Raw genomic sequence first — 24,460 nt, 5'->3', positions numbered from 1 at the left:
GCAATAATAAGAATTTTCTTATTAAGTATTTATTTCATGTTTTTATTTTTATTTTAATGTTGTTGAAATTGTTTTGGGGGTTTTTTGAACATAAAAATTCTTAAATAAATATTATGTAAGAATACTTATTATTCAATTTTGCACCTATGAGGACATTTGCCATTCCATTATTTAACATGTGGAACCAAACAATGGAATTCCTATTCAATGTTATAATATATTATTTCTATTAAACTAAAGAGTAGGAATAGATAATCTATTCCACATTTTTTATTTCTAGTAATTACTAATTCTCAATTATTAGAAATAGTCATTATTTTAACCAAGCATAACCTTTTGCTTATCAATGGACTATTGAAGCTCATAATAAGACAAAGTTATTAATTGAACTAGAATGTAACTTTGATAGAATATTGCTTTGATGAAGTTGGTCGCACATTTCTCAACAAAAAATTAAAACATTAAAACAAAAAATAAAAAACAAAATACAAAATAAAGTTGATAGGATCCGCCCCGGGAACCTTCCTAGGATCTCCTGGGTGGTCCCGCCTAGTGAAGTCCCACCGGACAATCCTTAGAGAATATCCAATGGAACCTCAACTAAAAACATGGATAACTAAACTCAAGCATTAATAATAATACCTTATTATGTAAATATAAACCACAACAACATCAAATATTTTAAATGCAGTTTCACAAAATAAATATGAAAACGCAGTAATAACACAATATTTAAAAACCATAAATATATTTAAACGTATACAATGTACTATACGATATACCAATCTATAAACCGTGGGATACACCCACATCATGACCTTCAATATACAAAACTTGTCGTGGAAATAATAAACATCGGGACTTACCCAACCACATGGCCTGTGGCAATAATAAACCGTTGGGTGAAACCAACCTCACGGCACTGTGGCAATAATAAACCGTCGGATAAAACCGATCTCACTATCCATGGCAATAATAAGTCATTGGATGAAACCAACCTTATAACATTGTGACAATAATAAACCATTGGATAACCCCGACCTCACGGTCCATGGCAATAATAAACCGTTGGGTGAAACCAACCTTACGGCACCATGGTAATAATAAACCATCGGTTAAACTCGACCTGACAGTCCGTGGCAATAATAAACCATTTGGTGAAACCAACCTCATGATACCATGGCACACCCAGCGCGCTGTAATATAATATTGAACCGAAACTCTGGTACTATATGGTACATCAAATAAAAATAAACAATACAGTATCCTTAAAACAATCTTGTAAGATCATATATATTTTTCCAACAATACTATATCATAATAATACTTTAATATTCAAATTCCACCGCTTATTTAAATATTTCAAAAATTTCAAAACATCAGTTCATGCTAAAACTAGAAATACCTCCGTGAAATATATTCACCATAAACCAATTTTAAGCATATAAAATTATAAAATATTTGAACATGATTTTCAATCTGCTTTGTCAAATCAATTATTTTCTAAAATGATTTAAAACCTCAATTCAATTACCAAGATATTTAAATACTACAAGTCTATTTATGAAATCATTAAAATGGAAAACCGTTTAAACTATTATCAAACATCACATAAAATGATAACACATATAAGTAAAATCAAATATTACATATGCATAAACCTAACATTTCAATCAAATGGTATATACGTAAAATATTCGAAGCACATATATACTATACCATATACCCAAAACGTTTTAAAAATATAATCACTCACAGTACTGCAGATGCTCAATCCTGCTCCTCTGCAGGCTCATTTCCAGGCTCAACTCGAGTACCTGTATTATAATAAAATATATCTCAGGATCCAATAACTAAAACAAAGACACTTGTATGACCTAAATATCTCAAACTGATTTATACTATTATAAAATTACGTAAATTGGACATCGAATGGTCCAATTCTACTGCGTATCTTCAGGATCCGATACTCAAAATTGGGGATTTTGAACCGAAGCCTAATATTTTGAAATTGAACCTTCTAATGCATCCTAATAATATTCATTTTCACAAATCCAACTCCAATTTTAACCAATTTAACCAATTTTGTCTAAACACGGTCCAAATTTATCCGAAAATTAACTAATTAATCCAAAAATAAAAAAAATTAGCAAACAACATCCAAAATTCATAAACTTTATATCCATGGAAAGCCCAAGAGACAAGGAACCCACCAGTATGCTCACCTCACTCCAAAGATTCCTCTAGTTGCCGAAAAACTCAGTTGAAGCTTCGGCTGAACTTCCCATCATTGTATCTCCCAAACGGTGAGGAATCTGGACAAAAGAACCATGGAAATGAGTTTAGAGAGTCAAAAAATGGTAGAAAAGGTTTATAGGTTGGCCTTAAACGGCTGAAAAACATGAAAATCTGGTGACCCACCTCATTGGCCATCGCCACCTTCTCCGGCCGCCCGTTGCCATGAAATTTCATGGCCAAGCTCACCTTAATGTGGTCTTCCTCCCTGGTTGGCATGTGTAACAGTTTGGTAGCCAAAATGGTCAAAAACAGTGGAGACCCGGTTCGACGTTAAACGAGTCGAAATGATTCAGTTCTGATCCATGGGTCTGGGAGAGAATTTCTCAGGTTTTGGGAATGAAATGGGTATTTTGGAAATTTATTTCCTATTTAGCATTCTTACCGAGACTTATATAGAGCCTTGGGTCTAACAGACAAAAACTAGAGACTGGTTTTGACAATGATATAAAACTTATGTTTAAAATTTCTTAGAACCATAACTTTTTATCCGTAACTCGGAATTTAGCGCGCCATCAGTCTATGAACTTGTATCGACAAGATCTATACAATGGTACTTCAGTCAAACCAAAAATGTTGCCCATTGAAAAAGTCAACTTGGATACACATATTGTTCACTTGGTTAAACTTGGACAAACTTAGTCAAACATGTTAAAAATTTCTTGCAGCAAGGATAAAGTTTTTAAAACACCAAAATAACCTATTAAACCACCACCATGTCTTTCCCTCACTAACAATTCCTTAGTGCTACAATTAGGCACACAAAATTTATTTTCCCTAAACAAATATCCCTCAAAGATGTAAAATTTATTAAACCCATATTTTGTACAACTAAATATTTCACCAAAGTCACTATCATGCTCATAAAGTTCTTTTAATTGTTTAAATCCAAGAAATCTAGCATCTAAGATAGAAAACAATACATACATTCGGGATAATGCATCGACAATCACATTTTTCTTACCTTTCTTATAGCGGATGACATAAGGAAAAGTCTCAATGAACTCAATCCACTTAACATGTCATCGGTTAAGCTTCCCTTAGCCTTTGATGTGCTTCAATGATTAATGATCCGTATGAATCACAAACTCCTTTGACATTAAGTAATGTTGCCACATCTCCAAAGCCCTCACCAATGCATATATCTCTTTGTCATAGATCAATTACTTCAATGCAGTTCCATTTAGCTTCTCACTAAAGTATGCTATGGGTCTTCCTTTTTGCATTAAAATAGTCCCAATATGTACACCTGAAGCATCACATTCAATTTCAAAAGTTTTAGAAAAATTAGGCAAAACTAGTAAAGGTGCATTAGTTAATTTTTCTTTCAACAAATTAAAAGATTTTTCTTGTGCTTCTCCCCATTTGAATCCAAAATTCTTCTTTACAACTTCGGTCAAAGGTGCTACGATGGTGCTCAAATCCTTGATAAATCTTCGATAGAAACTAGCCAAACTATGAAAGCTCCTCACTTAGGTAATAGATGTAGATTTTGGCCATTCTTGGAATGCTTTCACCTTGGATTGATCAACTTTAATTCTTGGAGCACTTACAACAAATTCTAGAAAAACCAATTCATCTATACAAAAACCACACTTTTTGAGGTTAGTAAATAATCTTTCCTTCCTAAGTACTTCTAAAACTAATCTAAGATGTTCTACATGCTCATCTAAATGCCTACTATATACAAGAATATCATCAAAACAAACAACCATAAATTTTTCAATGAATGGATGCGTGACATGATTCATTAACCTTATAAAAGTGCTAATGCATTAGTTAAACCAAAAGGCATTACTGACCACTTATACAAACCATATTTAGTTTTAAATGCGGTTTTCCATTCATCACCCTCTTTCATCCTAATTTGATGATATCCACTCCTAAATCAATTTTAGTAAACATGTATGCACCATAACATATCATCTAACCTAGGAATTGGATGTCTATATTTAATGGTTATATTATTAATGGCCGTACAATCTACACACATCCGCCATGAATCATCTTTCGTAGGTACTAACAAAACAGGAATAGCACATGGACTCGTGCTCTCACAAATATAACATTTATCTAATAACTTACTTATCTATCTTTGTAGTTTCTTTTTTTCCTCGGGATTACTCCTATATGTATATCTATTAGGAATTGCAGCTTCTGACACAAAATCAATTTGATATTCAATCTATCGGATAGGTGGTAAACGATTAAGAATTTCATCCGAAAAGACATTATCAAATTCCTGCAAAAGAGAAAAAATAGAACTTGACAATTCAAGTTCTTCGGGGTTAGCTTGATCATTCAAATAAGCATCTTTATAAATCATGACCAGCAGTGGTTTATCACTCAAAAATACCTTTTTAACTTCACTCAAGCTAAGATAAAAAAAATTTCTTTTTCTTTTCTTTTCTCTTTCTTTCTTTCCCACTCACGGGTTCCGCTTTTCCACTCTCACTCTTGGCTTTATCTCTTATTTTCACCTCACAGTTGGGATTAGAATACTTACCTTGGAAAGCAAGCTCAACTTTGTCCTCATGGATAGGTAATGAAACTGTGGGTGCCACACTAGACCTTTCCTTAAGCTTTTTGACCTTCCTCCTTTGTTGCATTTAAAATTGGTCTCTATATACCTCCTTTGAAGTTAATGGCTCTAGTTTAACCTTTTTTTTCACTTAAATTTAAAAATAATAGAATTCTATTTTCCATAGTGTATGGCATCCTTATCAAATTGCCATGGCCTCCCCAATAAAATAGGACCAGCACGCATGGGAACAACATCACACAATACAACATCCACATATTTATCAATGCTGAATTTTACTTTGGCTTGTTTATTTACTTTCATTCACCACTATCATTAAGCCATTGTAATCTATATGGTTTAAGATGTTTAATAGTTGCTAAACCTAATTTATCAACTATCACATTACTAATTACATTAGCACAACTTCCACTATTAACTATCATACTACATATGTTACCTTGAATTTCATATCGAGTGTGGAAGATGTTCTCTCTTTGAATTTGGTCCTCATCTTTGTACACGATTAGAACACTTCTTACCACCAAACTCAATTCAGCCCTTGAAGCCTTGAGTGTTTCGGATTCCCCTTATTCCTCATCTCCAATTTCTTCATCAACAAATTCGGTCTCTCCCTTGGATTCCTCATTTTCGGATTCCAAGTCTTCATTACCTTTCAACACCATGCTTCTCTTATTTGGGCATTGACTTGTAATGTGTCCTCATCCCTGGCACTTAAAACACATAATGTCATGAGTTTTAGAAGGTTTAGAATCAGTTTTACCTTCAATCTTAGATGCTTGGACATATTCAGTTTCAGCTTCTTTCTTTGGCTGATTGGTGCTCTCATCACCATGTTTTGGTTTTGGCTTGGTGTCATATGTGGGATTGCTTCTTCAAATACTTGAATTTGTCCTCCCACTGCTTGAAACACCTCCAAACCATGAGCTTGTACCCCTCCTCTTGAATTGATTTTCAATCTTGATGGCCACATGAACTACATATGTTTGTAGCTCCACTTGATTGGCTATTTCACGATTCAAACCACCCAAAAACCTCGCTATGGTTGCCTTTCGATCCTCATTCATGCTCAATCTCATCATGAGCATCTTCATCTCCTTATAGTAATCCTCCACGCTCCTACTTCCTTGAGTTAATTATTGGAGTCTTTGATGCAGTAACCTATGGTAATAACTTGGTACAAACATCTTTCTTATGGCTCCTTTCATTTGTCACCAAATAGTAATCAATTCATCTCCAACTCTTCTTCGGATCCTTTGCTCATTTGTCCACCATTGGAGTTCATAATGTCCATACTCCAAAGCAACCAATTTAACTTTCTTAGCCTCAGAATAATTATGACAATCGAAAATCATCTTTATACGCTCCTCCCATTCTAGGTAAGCTTCCAGATCACTCTTTCCCATGAATGGTGGTATGTTGACCTTAATATTTCCAAGATCATCATCTTCTTCTCTAGCTGGTCTTCAATGGGTTGGCTTTCCTTGGTAAGCAAAAATATCATCAACCCCCTCATCAAAATCATCTCCAAAATTACCTCCTTCAAATTCTGATGAGAATACACCCGTGCCCTCACAATTGACTACCCACTAGAGTGCTGATCTAATACAGATGAAAACCGGGCTAATTGACTACCCACTAGAGCAAAAGCCAAGAGATTTAAAGATAAACTGGCTGGATTCATACAGGGAGTTATTAATTCTCAAAAGGGTTTATCAATATCCAAAGATATAAGACCCATTTTATGCATCCAGTTGGTGAAGGTCGATACAAACCCGGGTAGCTGTTTTGGTGGAAATATGGACTCCGAGCAGCACAGAATGGGTTCAACACTTTTTGAACTCAATTGATATTACTAGGAGTTCATGGAAATAAGTCAAGGCAGAAGCAAAAGCAATCAAAGAAGGCCTTTACACATAAGAGGAGTTTTTGGCCAAAATTGCTATTTTTGTTGCTGGCTTTACTGTATTTTGCTGATTTGGCATTTTCTTTTTATTCCAATCAAGGGCAATGTGTGGGAATTATCATTAATTCTATTTTTCATCCTACATGACACATTGGATCATATTTGGAGCCTCTACAAGCTGGAAATTAGTCAAAGCTAGCTTAGTAATCAAACTAGTCAACAAGTTTTCTAATTTGATTTTGACTCTGTGTTTTAAAAAACTAGCTTTTATTTTGGTTTTATTTAATTATTTTTCTGGACAAACTAACTTAGGAAAGTTATTATTTTATTATTTCAATTGTAAATTAATTAATTCCTAATTCAAAATAAGGGAATTGATTCATACAAATTAGATTAGGAAAGGGTGTGAAATTAAGCAATTTCCTAATTTGATTCTATGTTGGCTGAAATTTTCTAATCCTTTTAGGGTTTTATTTTGTTCTTTTAAAGCATATTTAAAGGCTTATTTTTAATGAGAAATCAACTTAGATATAATTCAGAAAATTATTTGCAAGAAATCATATAAGCCATTCTCTAAACGATTCAAAATATAGTTTCTGCATGGGAAGTCATATTGTTTCCAAATCTCAATGGTCGTCAATGTTTCCTTTGTAGGAGGATCACCATCTGCCTTGGGAACCTTTTCTTTGCCAGATTCATGGTTGTCAGATAGAAAAGCATTTATTGTTGCCCTATCTCTTGAAGTTAATACCATTGAACTTCTCAGGCTTCTCATAAGAAGGATTATTAGAGACATCCATAAGATTTGTCACTATACTTGCTTGTGAATCCGCCATTAATTACTGTCTTTAGATTGTTGGAAAATTCACAAACAATATAAAAACAAAGTATAAATATTCAATAAATATTTAATATGATGTACAATGAAGAACAAGAGAAGAAATAATAATATACAGGACAATATTTAATATGACGTACAATAAAGAAGAAAAGAAGAAATAATAATATACAGCAAAATAGAAAAAATAAAAAATAGGAAAACCTGTATTGAAGAGTTGATGATAGAGTCTTGCTTGTAGCAATGTCCTAAAGGCAGTTTTTCTCCCTTTCTTTGTGTTTGAAGTTCTGTAGGAGACTGTCTCCCAGGATTAAACTATTAGATATTTGAAATTGAGCACTCAATCCCAAACCTAATGCTAGAACAAAAATATATTTCCTCTCCAAATGTTTTTTTTGTTAAAGATTGTGAATATATTTTAAAAAAAAAAATGAATGAAATCTATCCTCTGTTTAATAGGATAATTCGTACTCTTTCATGGAACAATACAATTCCATGTAAAAGTAGAATTTGTAATAGGAAATAACTTCTGTTTTCCTGAAAACGTCTTCTAACAGACTTCTAAAAAATGAAAATAAAATAATAATTTATTTTAATAAAAATATGCATATATATAATAGGTAATCAGGTAGGCCCCCGTTGGTAAGCCCATGTTTAAGTTTAATATGTATATGATGGGCAATCAGGTAGGCCCCCATTGGGGAGCCCATGTTCAAGTTTTAACCCACATTACTTATGCTTATAAAGCATAAAAGTTTCTCTTAAACTTTCTATGTGGGACTAAATGTTTTTATTTCAAAACATTCATAACTTCAACAAGTGCATCATAGAGTGCATTGAAAACCCCTTGTTTAGTCTTGATGCAAGCATTGCACATCTACATATTAGGGTTGTTATAACTTCGATGCGCGTCGACTGCAGGCTGCCACTAACACCTGCGGCTTTCACCTTCAGAGTGGCGATCTATGGTGCATGGAACACGAACCTCCTTGTGACACATTTGCCGGTGTTGACAGCTACTCATTGGCAGAAGGCTCCACGGTAAAAACGGATGGCGGAAAACAAGATGCTTAAAATCAAAAGGTGGGAGTAGGGATTGAGATTGTCCATGGGAAATGGAAGTCCAATCCTTAACGTAGCTTCATCTCCAAACTTGTCAGACATGTATAAAGCGACTGTGAGTCCACCGCAAGGAACTTACTTGTACAACAAGTAAAGGTGGTGAGATTGGCTTTAGCGATTTAATTTTAGGTGGAAGAAGTAATTTGGAGTTTTTGTCAAGGCTTTGTAGAAAGGTTGAGAGGAAGCCATGGATTTGAGCATCGATAAAATGGGCTCCATCATCCTCACAATCAATGAAGATGTTTCCTTTGATTCTTCGCGCACATGGGTAGAAGCGGGTTAGGGCTCTGGAGAGTGAATCCTTTGGCTTCTGGATTCTTTGGTTGGTTGGAAAATCATTGTTCTTAGGATAGAAAAGAAGTAGACGGATGTAAGTAGATGGAGGAACAAGTTGATCTAAAAGAGAGAGCTTATAGTGTTTGAGGTGGTTGGGAGTTGGAGAAGATGGTTTTATGGTTTCTCTGCTAATGATCTCAATCTTCATCTCCTCTGCCATTGTGTTATTTCTTGAAGATTTTTTTAATGTTTTTGATAAAAGGAATCAGGAAGTCTAGCTTTGGAAAAAAGATATATAGGAAGAAAATATAGGGATATATAGGAAGAAAATATAGGGATTGACTGGAACTTCAAAGGCACTCGAAATTTTCTCTAATTGGTGGCAGATTTATAGGCGACTTTCTTTTCTGTGCTTTTTCTTCTTTTTTTTTTGGATAAAAACAAATGAATTCATTAAGAAGAAAGCACGTACATCATGCTTTAAACACTTGAGTGAGCATGATATTTATCTGGTGTGTTATACATGGCTTTTATTTGTATGCAACATTTTTTTTTTTTTTTTTTACCTTTTTGTCTACGTATATAACTCATTCTTATTCATATGCCTTTTCAAGAAGAAAAAAAAAATATATATATATATATATATATTATTCATATGCCTTTGAAAAACTTTGCTAGCAACACTAATAGAAGATTTTCTCCGTCTTTGTACACCTGCAAACACACTTGATGGCTTCTATAGGTGTCATGTGTTTTCCAACTTTTCCCAAAACAATGCACATCTCAAATAAGAATTTGACCTTCTTTTTTAAATCTATACAATATTACCATTCTATTATTTAAATACATTTAAATGCATAACTCTTATTTTACTTATGTTTCTTTTCTTTCTTTCTTTCCTTTTTTTTTTTTTTTTCTAGAATCTAATTTTCTATCCACAACATATCGAAAAATAATAATAAAATTTATACATGTTCATACATAGCTAATCCTATTTTTTTTTTCCATGAAACATAGATAATTAAAATAAAGAAAATATTTTCAATATGATTAAGAAACACTTTAACTTGATATGTGTTTACTTAATTGTATTGCATCATTAGTTTAAAACACATGTAAAAAATAAAAGTTTCTTAATTGTATTAAAAATATTTGCATTATTTAAATATCTATTTTTTATAAAAAAGAAGAAGATTAATTAGCTATGTATAAATATATATAAATTTGTTATTATTTTGGATATATGTTGTGTCACTCTTAGAAACATGTAAAATAAAATAAAAATATATTTAAAAAAAATTAGGAAAAGAAATATATGTTAAATAAGAGTTTTGCATTAAAATTAAAAGAATAGCAATATTGTAATAAATATATATAAAAAAAGAAAAGGTGAAATGAGCAAGTGCATTGTTTTTGGAAAAAAGTTGTGTAGAATTGAGCGAGTGTGTTAGCGTGTGTACAAGTGAGTGTTGCTAGCAGTCCTCATTCAATTTCACTCTTTTCTATTTTGTCCCTTTAAAATTACATTCTGTCCCTCTCTTGCTTCGTGCGGTATCTTATGTGAAGATAACATTACATTATCTATATGTATTCAATTATTAAGAGTTATGTAAACTCAATGATTTATAATCATTGGTAATATTCATAACATCATACAGATAATAAAATAAAGTTTACATATAAAAAGAATAAAAATATTCTATTTAGATCTATTGGATTTTATATTATTTTTAATTTAATTTTTCAAATTTTAAAATTATAATTAATATTAGGAAATGTAAATAAATTTATTTTGAAGAGTATGAATAAAATAACAGAAAAAAATGAAATAATTTGAAATTTTAAAAAAATGATATTTTTAAAAATCACATCAAATTGTATTTAAATCAAACTTTAAATAAGATAAATAATATTAATTCTAAAAAATATCTTAGGTGTTTTTTTTTTCTTTTTTCTTCTTCTTTTTTTTTTTTTTTTTTTTTTTTTTTTTTTTTTTGTGGATAATATCTTAGATGTCTAGTTATGAGTGACATATTGTACCACAATATCTGTAGAGCGATGACATAAAAAATTATTCCTCCTCATGTTATCTCTCTTTTCAGTTTTTCTTTTTCTATTATCTGAATATTATTTATCATCCCTTTTATATGTAATCAATACTTTATTAATATGATAAAATATTTTAAAACTATAATACCTATTTAATTACTAATTTTGATGTAATTTTATATACAAGTATAAATATTTATAATTTATTTTTGTTTCAATGCATAAGTTGCAGTTTTTTTTTAGTTTTTAATTACTTTAGATGTTTAAATAGTAAAAGAACTAAAATTGATTTTTTTTATTTTGCATGGAATGTGTTTAATTTTCCTTTTATTTGCAATCAATTAATTATGCATCCAAAGCATTGAAAATCAAATTTTTCCCACAATATTTCTTCTTCTTTTGTTTTTTTGAAAAATAGCCCTCATTTAATAAATCCTCTAAGTAATTCGACTACCAGGTAACAAAACAAAAAATAAATAAATAAATAAATTTGAATTTTGTATATATGTTTATATTTTTCCACACCATAAGTCAAAATTATCAAGGGATGTTACTATAGTATGGTGTCCCTCGAATTTCTTCTTTTTATTTTTCTTTTTATTTTTTTTTATTATTTTTTTTTTTAATCTACCATTAATATTTAATGGTGCCCCATAGAAAAAATTCGTAGGTCTGCCACTGATCTGGATCCTCTCATGATGAAACATGACAATAAGCAAATCAATGATCACAATTCCCTTTTTTTTCTTTTTCTTTTTTTCCGCTTTGTTCTTCATCTATTCTATTTATTGACGCTTTTAATATGATTTTGAGAAGATAGACTTTTTAAATAAAGATGATGGACTTTTTAAAATAAATTGCCAAAAAATATAATAGCTTTAAAAGAAAGGAGATTCATGAATTTTTAAAAGAAATATATAAAAGTTAAGTTGCGCTGAAGATTAAATTTATGTATTTATATATTGATAGAATATCCTTGTTTGCAAGTTTAACTTTAAAAACTAAAATAAGAGAGAAATAATTTTAATCCTATAATGGGTTAGTGACCATATATCATTAGATCCTTAAAAGCTTAGAACTCAGACCTGGAGAGGATCTAGCCGATATTTTAAAAGAATAACAATATAGTGCATCAGGCTTCGGAAATAGAGATTTAAGTTATATATTTGCACAGATTTTGCTTATTTAAGTTCTGCCATGAACGTCCACAATTATGAGTTAAACTTTTGTAGTGAGTGGTTCTTCAAACATCTTTACTTTCTATATTATATTTTTTTAGTTTGGCAGCAAATATTGGCCAGATAGATAATTAACAATAATATCATACAACAACCACTAAAGTGCAAATATATATATAATTCGGATAAAAATACAATATTTTTTTTTTTTTGTTTTTTAATCATACGCCGCATAAACTTTTCTAAATATTCAAATTCAAAACTCGAAACAGTTTTTTTTTAAAGTAATTTTGAATACCATATTGAATTATCATCTCTATGTAAACATCTACTTAAAATGCTATATAATAACATGCATGATTATGATTCTAATTAAGACCTAGAAAGGTGGTTACCGCCAATTTTAGACATTAACGAAGAACTAGGATTTGAAGGATAAGCAAATGAAAGAAGCTCAAGATCAAGTTCAAATAATACCATATCTTCTTCCCAGAGAGACACAAGCTTCTACTCCATCACCATCTCTAGTGCTTGTCAGCAAAAGGAAGTTGTTGAGAAAACTTCCACTATCTAAGCTCAACCATATTGGTTTTCCCCAACCAAAATCAGTCTCAGAGAAACCAAAACCACACAAACTAGTGCATGTATATAGATTTGTATCTTCTCTAATAGAAATGTCTTTTCTCTCTTTCCATGATTGGAAAATCTCTTCCATCCAATCATCTCCTCCAAGCCTTTTTGCTTCTTTCTTACCAAACTCTTCAATTCCTCTCCTGAATTTACACACCAAATCTGGAAGCTTTACCATGCCTGCCTCTAACTGAATTGAAAAATATTGCACAAATTTTCCAATGGAGTTTTTTGAGAAAGGGGGTTCAACTCGTTCTCTGAAGTTGACAAGTTGGTGCATCACAGAGTGCATTGAAAACCCCTTGTTTAGCCTTGATGCAATCATTGCATATCTCCATATCAAGGCTGTAATAGCTTCGGTTCGTGTCGGCTGTTTCCCCTGCAGTTGGCTGCCATTAATACCAGCGGCTTTGGCCCTCAGATTGGCAATCTTTGATGCCTCGAACATGTACCTCCTCGTGATGCACTTGTCAGCGGTAACAGCCGCTCTTTCAGACTTGTCGGCAGGAAGCTCGACGGCAAAAACCGAAGGTGGAAAACGGGAAGATACTTTAAAATCAAGAGGTGGGAGCAGGGTTTGAGATTTTCCATGAGAAAGGGAAGTCCAATCCTTGATGAATCTACTAAGTGTAGCTCCATCCCCAAATTTGTGGGACATGTACAAAGCTACTGCTAGTCCACCGCAGTCGAAGGAACTTACTTGTACAACAAGTAAAGGTAGTGAGGTTGGTTTAAGCAATTCAATTTTAGGTGGAAGAAATTGTTCTGGTAATTTTGAGTATTTGTCAAGGTTTTGTAAAAAGGTTGAGAGGAATCCATGGATTCGAGCTTCGATGAAATGGACTCCATCATCCTCACAATCAATGGATATGTTTCATTTGATTCTCCCTGCAAGTAGGTAGAAGCGGGTTAAGGTTTTGGAGAGTGAATTCTTTAGCCTCTGGAGTAGTGTTTGGTTGGTGGGAAAATCTTTATTCTTGGGATAGAAAACAACCATAGACATGTAAACAGATTGACGGACAAGTTGATCTAAAAGAGAGAGCTTGTAGTGTTTAAGGTGGTCGGGAGTTGGAGAAGATGGTTTTATGGTTTCTCTGCTAATGATCTCAATCTTCACCTCCTCTGCCATTGTTTTATTTCTTGAAGAATTTTGAATGTTCTTGATAAAAGGAATCAAGAAGGCTAGCTTTGTAGAATAAATATATATATATATATATATATATATATATAGGAAGTAAATATAGAGATTGATTGGAACTTCAAAGGGGCACTAAATTCTCTCTAATTCGTGGTAGATGTATTGGTGATTTTCTTTGGTTCTGTTATCAAATTTTATTTGGTGTCTTATACATGGTATTTATTTGTATATATAATTCATTCTTTCTTTTTTGTCAACATACATAATTCAATATCATTCATGTGCCTTTAAAGTTGGATCCGGATCACAGGCTGACACATATTGGGCCGAGATGGCACGTGCACCCCCAAATTTTTTCATTTTTAATTTATTTTTCAATCTGTTTACTCCTTTGTGTTTTTGTCCCTCTTCTCCACGAGGTGTATCTTTGTAACACCCCGTCTCGAACCATGTCGGAATTTTTGCACGTTGATCGAGGTTGACTGTTGATCGTTGACTGAAGGGGGTGAAAAGTTGACTTTTTGACCCGGTTGGAATTCTAGGTTGACTGAGGTACTGTTACGAAGTACACGTTGGCACGAGTTCGTAGACTAGTAGCACGTTGAAAACGGAGCTACGGTTTGAAAGTTATGAGCAAAACAAGTTGAGGTCCAAACTGTCCAAGGGGTGTTGGAGTTGACTTTTTATTCATGCAAGGTTGAGCTTTGAATCATGCATGGTTGTGAAGTGCTCGTCGATACGAGTCCGTAGACTAGAGGCACGTCCGATTTGGACATGTGGTTTGGAAGTTATGGACTTGTAGAGTTTTTCAAACATCGTATTATTTTAATATTATTTTTAAACGCGTAACGATGTGCCACGTGTGACTTAATGAAGGTGACCATGTGTCACCATGTTGAGAAGCCACATGTCAACCATGTGAAATATCAAATTATTTTTATTATTATTTTAAATAATAATATTATTTAATTAATTTTATTTAATCATTTTTATTTTCCTTTTTCTTTTTCTTTTTTTTTTTTCCCCACGTGGGAAAACACCCTTCCTTCCCTTCTTCTTCCCCGAGCCCGACCAAGACGGATAAAACACACAGCTTTCTCTCCCTCCTCTCTCCCGTGTTTTTAAATTCCGGCCACCCAATGTCCTCATGCGCCGGCCAGTGACGAGCGGAGGGAGGAGCCGAGCTCAGCCGCCAAGTTTCACGGTCACTGGCCGCCGGACGAGCGCCGATCGGGCCGGAGAAGCCGCTGGCGGAAAAATTTCTCTCTCCTCTTTTCTTGTGTTTTTCGACCAGCCCAGTCCGAATTAAACCTCCTCTCCCCCTATTTTGGGTCCTCTGAGTTCAAATTTGGCCTCCAATCTCAAAAATTCGAAGCGGGTTGCGAGATACGAGGAATTGAAAACAGGCAGAAGCTTTCCAGCCAAATTTTTGGCCACCTCCGTCGGAATTGGGGTCGATGGAGACCGGATTTGTAATCCTCGTCGCTCAAGCTTCGATTCGGTATATTATTCACCTATTTTGGATAACGTTTGTGTTTGACCCCCCGGATACCGGGTATTATTTACCCGATTAAAATATTAATTTATTTGACTGTGTATGAATTGTGTTCTAGGAGCACCGGTGAGTCGTGGAATTGATCCCATGGTGGATTATGGTTTAATTGCGTGCTCCAGGTGAGTGACCCACCTTTGAAAATGTTTTTGGGGTAATTAATTGTATTTATGTGGTATTAATTTGATATCTGTAATTGGTGCTCATGTGGCGTATTTTAAATATAATCGGAAAAAATATTATTTTATATATATATTTACCCAATGGTGCTAAATGAAATTTTGGGGTCATTAAGAAATTTTCGATTATTATTTTATTGTGATTAAATGGTATTTGTTACACATGAGCAAGTATTTTCAGTAATTAATTGCGTCTGGATTTTATATCATTTTTGGGCAATTAATTATGTTTAATTGGTATTTAAATTATGCTCATGTGGTACAATTTGGTTATGGTTTTATTGTGGTTTAATTTATTATTATGCATGAGCAAAGTGGATTTCGGTATTAATCGTACGTGGTTTTAAGTATTATTTTTCGGGCATAATTGGGTTAAATATTTTACGAAAATATTTGTTTAAATTTTATAAATTATGCCCGCGGTATTTTTATTATTGAACCTCGTACTTCGAGAAAATTGTGGTTTATTTGTTATCGATGTTTCGTACCGGTTTGGTTAAATAAAAATATGTGGGATGGTAAGTGTGTGAATTTAATGTATTTCCCATGGTAATTTTGGAAAACGGTACGGTTGGTTAATAATGTTTATTTTTAGACGCACTCATACAGTATTGGTGTTCTGGTGTATGGACATGTGGTAGCGCGCAGGTATTATGTGGTTTAGCGCGCAGGTATTATTTCTCCCGTTGCTGCCATTGGACCGTGGACATGCAAGTTTGTTATTGGCCACAGCCGCCCCCCTCCTTGGCCGGGAGATGGTTTCAGCAGCGGTATTGTCGGGACGCCGAAGTGCCGTTTGCAAGTTTCTCTCTTTAACCCCCCCGCCAGTCGGTGCTCGGGACGCTGGGTATCGGAGGGCATCACCGATATATGGTGTAGTGCGTCAGGTGTAATTGTCAAGTGTAATTTTCAGATAAAATTTCAAACCCCAAAGAGTACAAAATTATTTATTATAATTTATTGCAGTTTATTTATATTTGGGGTATTTATTTATTTATTTATTTATTTGTTGTTTATTAAATTATTTGGTCCCTTGGTTTTCGGGGAGTACGTACATCGGGTTTTGTGAAAATGTTTTAAAATGGGAACAGTTCCAACGGAGCGAATAGTGAGGGTTTTGAGAGAAAGTATTACCTTCAAATGTTTATTTATTTATTTATTTAATTGTTTGGTATTGATTAATTAAATCCTTTTATTTGGTATATTATTAATATTAAAGGTGTACAGTAGTTAGGGTCACTCACTGAGATGATTAGCATCTCACACTCTTAAATTCCGTTCCCCTAGGTCCAGGTTGGAATGTTGATTGTCCGGGGCGAGCCCAACGTCTCAGTTCGTTGCCGAAGGTTCAAGAAGTTTTCTTCCCTTTTTCCTCTCGACCTTGTATTGCTTCTTTATCTGTCATTTTATAAATCCCATATTTATCTGTATAATGCTCTGTATACTGTATTGGACGTGTAGTTGTTTTTATGCACTGGACTGTTGTTATTGTTAAGAAGTGCTGAAATTTGTGGAAACAAATTGTAGTAATGTGGGAGGAATAAGGGGATGAATTTTTGAAGTGTGTTTTCAGTGCAGGAAATTTTTGGTTAGTCCTACCCTTAGGGGAGGTGCTGCCGGATTTTCCGTTGGAAGGTTCGATGGTATTTTCCTGGGATCAGGGCTTGTCTAGGATTCTGGGGAAGGAATTCTGGACGGGTCCTGACAATCTTATGTAAGGGTGACATCACATTATCACTATTCATTCCAATTATTCGTAATTATTCAAAAAAATTTACATAATATAAAATAAAGCATCTAAATTCTACATAAAGGAGTCTTACATGCCCAATTATGGGTGGAGCATGATACTGATGGTCAAATAATGATAGTTATAGATTTTAATGGTCAAAACTTCAATGAACTATGCCAATACTTTCATATGCATTTTTGAATGTTTTTCTCCTGTCCTCTAGGAAATTATGATCTTCTCTGAAAACATTTTTTTCTTTTTTTTTTTGTACTTTTTATAATATTTGTATATACCTTTAAAAGATTTATTAATTTTTAAAATATTTTTCTTATTTTTTAATAATTTCACAATATTTAAAATTTTGTTAATTATGTTTGAACAAATATTAGTCTTTCTATTAAAAAAAAAATAGCATTAAATTTAGTGTTTGTTTGCAAAGCTTTTTTTTTTTTCTGGATCAAAGGCTTTACTTGAAGACCAAAAGCTCTTTGTTAAAAAATAAAAATGTTTGGTAAGAGTCAACAAGCACTTATTAAAAAAAAAAAATTAAGTTATTTTAGAGAAACCTAAAGTTTGTGCCTCTCTAAAAAGATTTTTGTCTTTTTTATTTAACTTATGTAGAAATTTAATGAGCATTTAATATAACTTTTTTTATTATAACCAAACACTTATTAGCTTTTTAATAAAAGTTCTTTTTCAAAAAATTATATTATATAAAGCTTTATAGGCTAAAACTATACTTCCATTAGCTATACTAAACAGAGCTTTAATCTAATGTATTAATAATATTAACTTAATGGGAAATTATTAAATTTAAAGAATAAAACTCTGCCATATAATTCGTAAATGCCACGTCTCAAAAAAATCTTTATAATGATTAGATCATCTCTACTGAATCTTTTTGAATTTTTTTCAAAAAAATTTATTATACAAAATTTTATAGACTATAGCTCTACTTTCATTAGCTATACCAAACAGAATTTTAGTCTAATATATTAATGATATTAACTTAATGGAAATAGTTAAATTTAAAGAATAACACTCAGCCATATAATTTGTAAATGCTACATCTCAAAAAAATCTTTATAATGATTAGATCATCTCTACGGAATCTATTTATTAGTAGTTTTTTTTTTTATCGCATTAAAAAAATAAACGGTCAATAAAAGAACATTTCTAATGGATCCTTCTAACTACTCTTTCAAATTGATATGGTAAGACAAAAATGGATACCGATAAAGTGACTCTTTACTACTGTAACCAGTATAAACTATTATGATGTTTCTTTAAAAACAAATTTTTCTTTAAAAAGTCAATTTATTCAAAAAAATAATAAAATATATGTAATCAAATAACAACTATAAATAACCGTTTATATATTATCATTAAAAAATAATCTTATAATTGATTGTATATTTGTCACACATATATATATATATATATTGAGTTATATATATTTTTTTATTTCATACTTTGGGATATATATTAGACAATTGTAATCCATATGTTATTCATAAAATCGTCCATGGAAATAAATTCAACTCTTTTTTTATTTTTGATATTTTGAGTGGATGATTTGAACCATTTATTAAAAAAATAAATAAAAATGATTTTTACTATTATGCGCGCTATCCCTATAGAAACATTAAATTCAACTTGAAATTAATAAACAAATTAACAATTAGTTTCCAGCTAGCAGCAGTGCTGTCTCTTTTGATGGAATCTTTTAGCGATTAATTATCAATATTTTTTATATTTGTTGGAAGCCAAATAAGATTTTGATGTTAATGCATTAGCTATCAATATCTAATGAAGGTAACCCATTCAATATAATATGCAACTCGTTGTTTTGAAGAATTTAATTAAACATAAGCATGGTTTAAGCCCGTTAATAAACAAATATCGAAATATTTAAAATATTCGATATGCGATCATAATTAATCTAATAAAAAAAGTTTCTTAATTATGCTACGGAAAATAAGTTGTTATGTTTATTCGAGAATAATAAACTTTTATTTACTAGATAATTATGATTGCATATCGATTAGTTTATATGTTTTAATTTTTGTTTGTTAAGGGGGTTAAAAGCATGTTTATTTAAGTAATATAAGTATATTCTTGTTTGATTTTTATAATAAAATAAATAGAAACAATCAAAATTCTTTTATGCAATTAAAAATATATTTACTCTTTGGATGAATATATATATATATATATATTTTACAAAGAAACTCAAATCGACACAAGTCACGTGTAAAAATTAATATTTGAAACTTAGCAGAAGTGGAAGTAATTGCTTCAACACAGTTTGGGATGCACCATTATACGGCAATCGAACTTGACGATTTTGAATTTTATTGGACAAAATTTAAAATGCAGTCCAACAGCCTAACAAAAGAAGAAATCATTCAAAATATATAAAACCATTATATATATGAGTTTAGCTCCAACAAATTTGGGCTTTTTAACAAAAACAGTGTTTTAAAATGATATCAAAATTTTCAATCATGGACGCCATGGCCACCCCAAGCCCTTTCAAGTTTTTTTTTTTTTTTTTTTTTTGGTTGAAATATCTATATATATATCATAAGAAGTTAAGTATAATTTTTATTATGGCCCCCAAAATTGTATCACTTTCCTTTTAAACTTATTACTATAGAGTTAACTAAGTTATCAATCATTTTTTTTTTCTTTTTTTCTTTTTTAGGAGTTCATTAATTTTTTTTCCTTGATTTTATAAATTTTTAAATATCTAAGTTGAAGCTAATTCGTTATCAACTTATCAATCAAATTCTTTTTTCCCTTAATTAAGTTCAGTAATCAAATTTTTTCCCTTGATTAAGTTTATATATTTTTAAAAATCTAATATAAGTTATTATTAGTTATTTTATTTATAAATTTTGCCTTGGTGGTTTTATTGAAAAAAGAAAAATAATAATAAAGTGGTTTATAAAGTGGTGAAACAACTAGCCAGCAACAGCGCCCACATCTTGGTTTCCAACATAGCAGCTCTGAATGATCAAAATTCTTCACTCCATATCAAACTAATCAAATGTGAAGCAATCTCAAATGAGTGTCTCTAAGGATAAGCATGAATGCTAAGGCTCTTGGGAAACAACCAGCCATTGATTAGGCCTACCCCAATTGCTACCCTGGACGAGGAAGTGCTACAAGCGTAATCAACATGGTTTATGCAGAGGACCAACATATCAGAGCCACATATTGAATTGTGAAAAGTAAGTGTCTGATCGGACTGCAAAAACTATGCAGTGGGATATTGCCGGAAATGAAGTTTGATAGTTTATTGGATGACGATTCAAGTCCCAAAAGCACTTTTTAAACAATCAAAGAGTCTCTGATAGCAGGAGCCATATTACCATATTAGGTCTGAATTTCGGATTCTTATTGGATCTCCCTTGATAATGGGCAGTGGTTGTGTATTCTGTCTATAAAGCTTAGAAATTTGTTTTTCAATTTGGCAAGTTTTGGTTGTGTTTGATGATTATATTTTCTTCTTGTTTCGCTTTTCCTTACCGATACTCACATATGAATAACCATTTAAGTTGTAGACATATTAGTATAACTCTCATACTATGTGAACTTTCTGCTGCAATATTTTGTATAAACCTCAAAATACATAATAACAATAAACCAAAAGATGCCCAAATTAGAAAAGGATGATTTTTTTTTTTTTTTTCAAAGCCACGAAATAATAATAAGAAAAGGAAAAGTATGAAAGATGGAAAACAAAATAAATTGGAAAAATAGACCTTTAACTTTTTTCATTCTCTCTTTGATTGCGGTTAATCAATAGAAGAAAATTTTTTAAAAAAAAAGTACAGTTATGCACACATTGGGTTCTTTCACTTTTCCATTACATTGCGCATTGGTTAAGTTTTGGTAATCAAATGAACATGGACTGCGGTTGTGTTTGATGATTTTTAATTGTTATTTTGATTATCAAAGTAAACAATCACACTTTTTTACATTTTGAAATTGGAATTTTTTTATAAACTCTTTGGGAGGAATCTTTCTCTGTCAAGGAGATGGAATGCATTATATTGTGTAAAAGAAAACACAAGTTCACAGCTAGAACTGAATTACAGTATCTTCTTGCACAAGCAACTCGAAAACAATCCAGTGCTGGGATTGCAGTGAAAAATAAGGAGTCAGGATTGCAGTAAAAATGAAATCTGATAGTTTCAAATCCCAAAAGCACTTTGAACAAGAAAGCAGTCCATGGTTGAAGGTATCAGTTATCTGAAGAAAAATACTGAAATGGTCATGTAGAGCGAGAATAGTATTTACAACCAAAAAGCTTCCCGAAAGAAAGAAAGAAAAAGAAAAAACCTGCAATTTATAGAACCTGGAAACGAAAGATTTATCACAAGTCAGTTAAAATAAGGGAACAGAATGAGTTTCTAACATACCAAAAGCAGAGAATGAGAGTATCACATTTACATTTTTGAGTTTGTAAAAAAAAGTTACATTTACATGTGATTTCTCCCTGTTTGTTTTCCGCGTGCATTTTGTTTACATCTCTTTATAACTAATTCATGGTCATTCATGAGTTTGCACAATATTTACTAAAAGCAAAAGAGAGAAAACAAACAGGGAAATGAAGTACCTGTTTATATGTGAGAGATTGTAGAAATTAATGAAGTACCTGAATTTAATAATTTTAGAAAATGCAGAAATCTTATGTGATGAATGTGATGGATGGTGGGCCAATCTTCCCCCTACCCTTTTCTGACGTTGTGGCTTTAGCAAGTGCCATCTCCAGATACTGGGAAATAGATGTTGGCAGCCTTTCTTCTGGCTAGCATTGGAGCTCTAGGCATTCATGAAATGGTCAATATTTTTTTGAGAGACTTAGCAAAGACTTGGAAAGATCTTAGCAAGTAGGATCTTAGTGGATCTTAGGGACTTACCAGTCATAATCATGAAAGGAGGGTTTGTCAAATTCTTGTTGGAATCACCGATGATGGTGGTTAAACAACTGGCCAGCATTATTTTTCAAAATGCCGAATAGTTAAAAAACCAAAAGATGACCAAAAATTTAATAATAATGAGAAGAAGAAATAAAAGCATGAAGGATGGAAAACGATGTTTGTTGGACCCTTAGTCTTTTCACTTTTTTTCTTCCCTCTCTTTCATTGTTATTAATTTATGGGAGAAAATCAAAAGTAATGAACAGAATTCAATAGAATTATTCATAGATGTATAAACCGATTATGGATACAAAAGTGATTGTTGTCCAAGTTTTGGGAATAAAACGAACATATATAGCAAAAAAGAAAAATCTGGTTTAGAGTTTTAACGCCAGCCTTTGGATTCAATTCAATATACTACATGAAGTAGAATATGTGATTAATTTCATCAGTAATCTATTGGGGATTGTAGGATTCGAATTCTTAATCTTTGTAGGAGGAAATAGTAGCTATGCCACTTAACTCTATTGGCTCCCAATCATCTTCACCTTTTAATTCCATGCTTCACACTTTGTCACGACTAAGCAACTCACTAGTCATATCTTGAATAAAAAGATGAACAATTAACACTGACTTAAACAGAGACAGTGATACAATAACAGTAAAGAAAGTAGATTAGATTAGTTGATATATATCAGCTGGATTTTGAATACTTACTTGAGTTGCTTACTCGTCAAGAAAAGTAAGTTTTTATTACCCGAATTAAGTAGTTCCTCCTGAACTTTTATTTTCCACTTACTTGAGTTGCCTACTCCTCAAGCAAAAGTAAGTTGGATTGAATGCTTACTTGAGTTTCTTATTGCTATCCGTATTATCTAGTTACTCAAGCAGATTAGAATTTTTATTTATCCGCTTACTTGAGTTGCTTAGTCCTCAAGCAAAGTTTTTACCATCAATCCTACTTCCTTTAGAATTCACAATCCTACTTCCTCTAGAATTCACAATCCTACTTCCTCTAGAATTCACACTCGACCCAAATTGCCTCACCGCTTTTTCAAGCTATATATAGACAGAGAGCACACCACACAAAAAGGTATATTACATTTACGCAAATAGTTAGACAAAGAAAGAAAAAAAGAAAAAGGAGAGAGAAAGAGAGGATTCAGAATGGCTTTGGACTACTACGGCGTTCTGAACGTGAAGAGGAAAGCCAGCGACGATGAAGTGAAGAGGGCGTACAAAAGGCAGGCGTTGATATGGCATCCAGACAAGAACCCGGCCAGCAAACAATCTGAGGCCGAGAAAAAGTTCAAGCAGATCTCCGAGGCCTACGAGGTGCTCGGTGACCCTCGCAAGCGTCTGATCTATGATGTGGAAGCAATCAAGTCCGTCCAATTTCCTCCTCCACGTCCTTCGTCTTCCTGTGCGCCAGCTGCTGCTTCAAGATGCCATCAGAAACACCACAACCGGCAGCAGCATCCGGATATTGTGAAGTTACGTGTTTTTGGTGAAGATGGTTTCTGGGTACGGGTACACCCTACCAATTGTAATTGAGGTTTTTCTCTTTCTTGATTTTGACAATTTAGACTTGTGAGGGATACCTACCTACGTGTTGCCGGTACTCTTTTTCCTTATTTGAGGTTTTCCCACTTAGGGTTTTTTTCTTAGTAAGGTTTTAATGAGGCCGGTGGTATTCCCTTGAGGTCTTTTGGTCGGTTTGTCCTTCTTGGACTCGATTTCAGTTGTACTTGACTGACTTTGTATTGAATTTGATTTAATGGAGGGCTGCCAACCTAGTTGGGATGTCTCCTGTATATGCAAAATTCATCTTCTTATTCTTTTTCTTGTTATTATTCTTTTTCTTATTCTTATTATTTTTATGCTTGTTTAATATGTAGAGTTTATCTTGTATATGCTTAATCATTATCTTTCAACTGTTATGTTAGAATAATATAATATATGTTGGAATAATTAATGAATTTAGAAGAAAGTGGGATCATGACAATTATCTACAAGATTTAATCTTAGATTGTAACATCGGAACGAAATAACCACATATAATCATAAATGTTAAAATAGCATAATTTTTTTA

General features: G+C 32.3%; 2 protein-coding genes across 2 annotated transcripts; one reads left to right on the top strand and one right to left on the bottom strand.

The window, feature by feature from the left end:
- Positions 1-12,672: 12,672 nt before the first annotated feature.
- LOC107419231 (BAHD acyltransferase BIA1) lies at positions 12,673-13,494 on the bottom strand. The gene has a single exon (XM_060815033.1). It carries the CDS (start codon positions 13,492-13,494, stop codon positions 12,673-12,675), a length of 822 nt encoding a protein of 273 aa, XP_060671016.1.
- Positions 13,495-23,308: 9,814 nt separating this feature from the next.
- On the top strand, positions 23,309-24,210 carry LOC125422495 (uncharacterized). The gene has a single exon (XM_048474389.2). It carries the CDS (start codon positions 23,536-23,538, stop codon positions 23,920-23,922), a length of 387 nt encoding a protein of 128 aa, XP_048330346.2. The 5' UTR covers positions 23,309-23,535; the 3' UTR covers positions 23,923-24,210.
- The last annotated feature ends 250 nt before the right edge of the window (positions 24,211-24,460 follow it).

This window comes from Ziziphus jujuba, chromosome 2 (genome assembly GCF_031755915.1).
Source record: "Ziziphus jujuba cultivar Dongzao chromosome 2, ASM3175591v1".
In the NCBI taxonomy this organism is placed as follows: Eukaryota; Viridiplantae; Streptophyta; class Magnoliopsida; order Rosales; family Rhamnaceae; genus Ziziphus; species Ziziphus jujuba.
The sequence above is the reverse complement of the archived record's forward strand: the minus strand, read 5'-3'. Positions and strand labels throughout refer to the sequence as shown.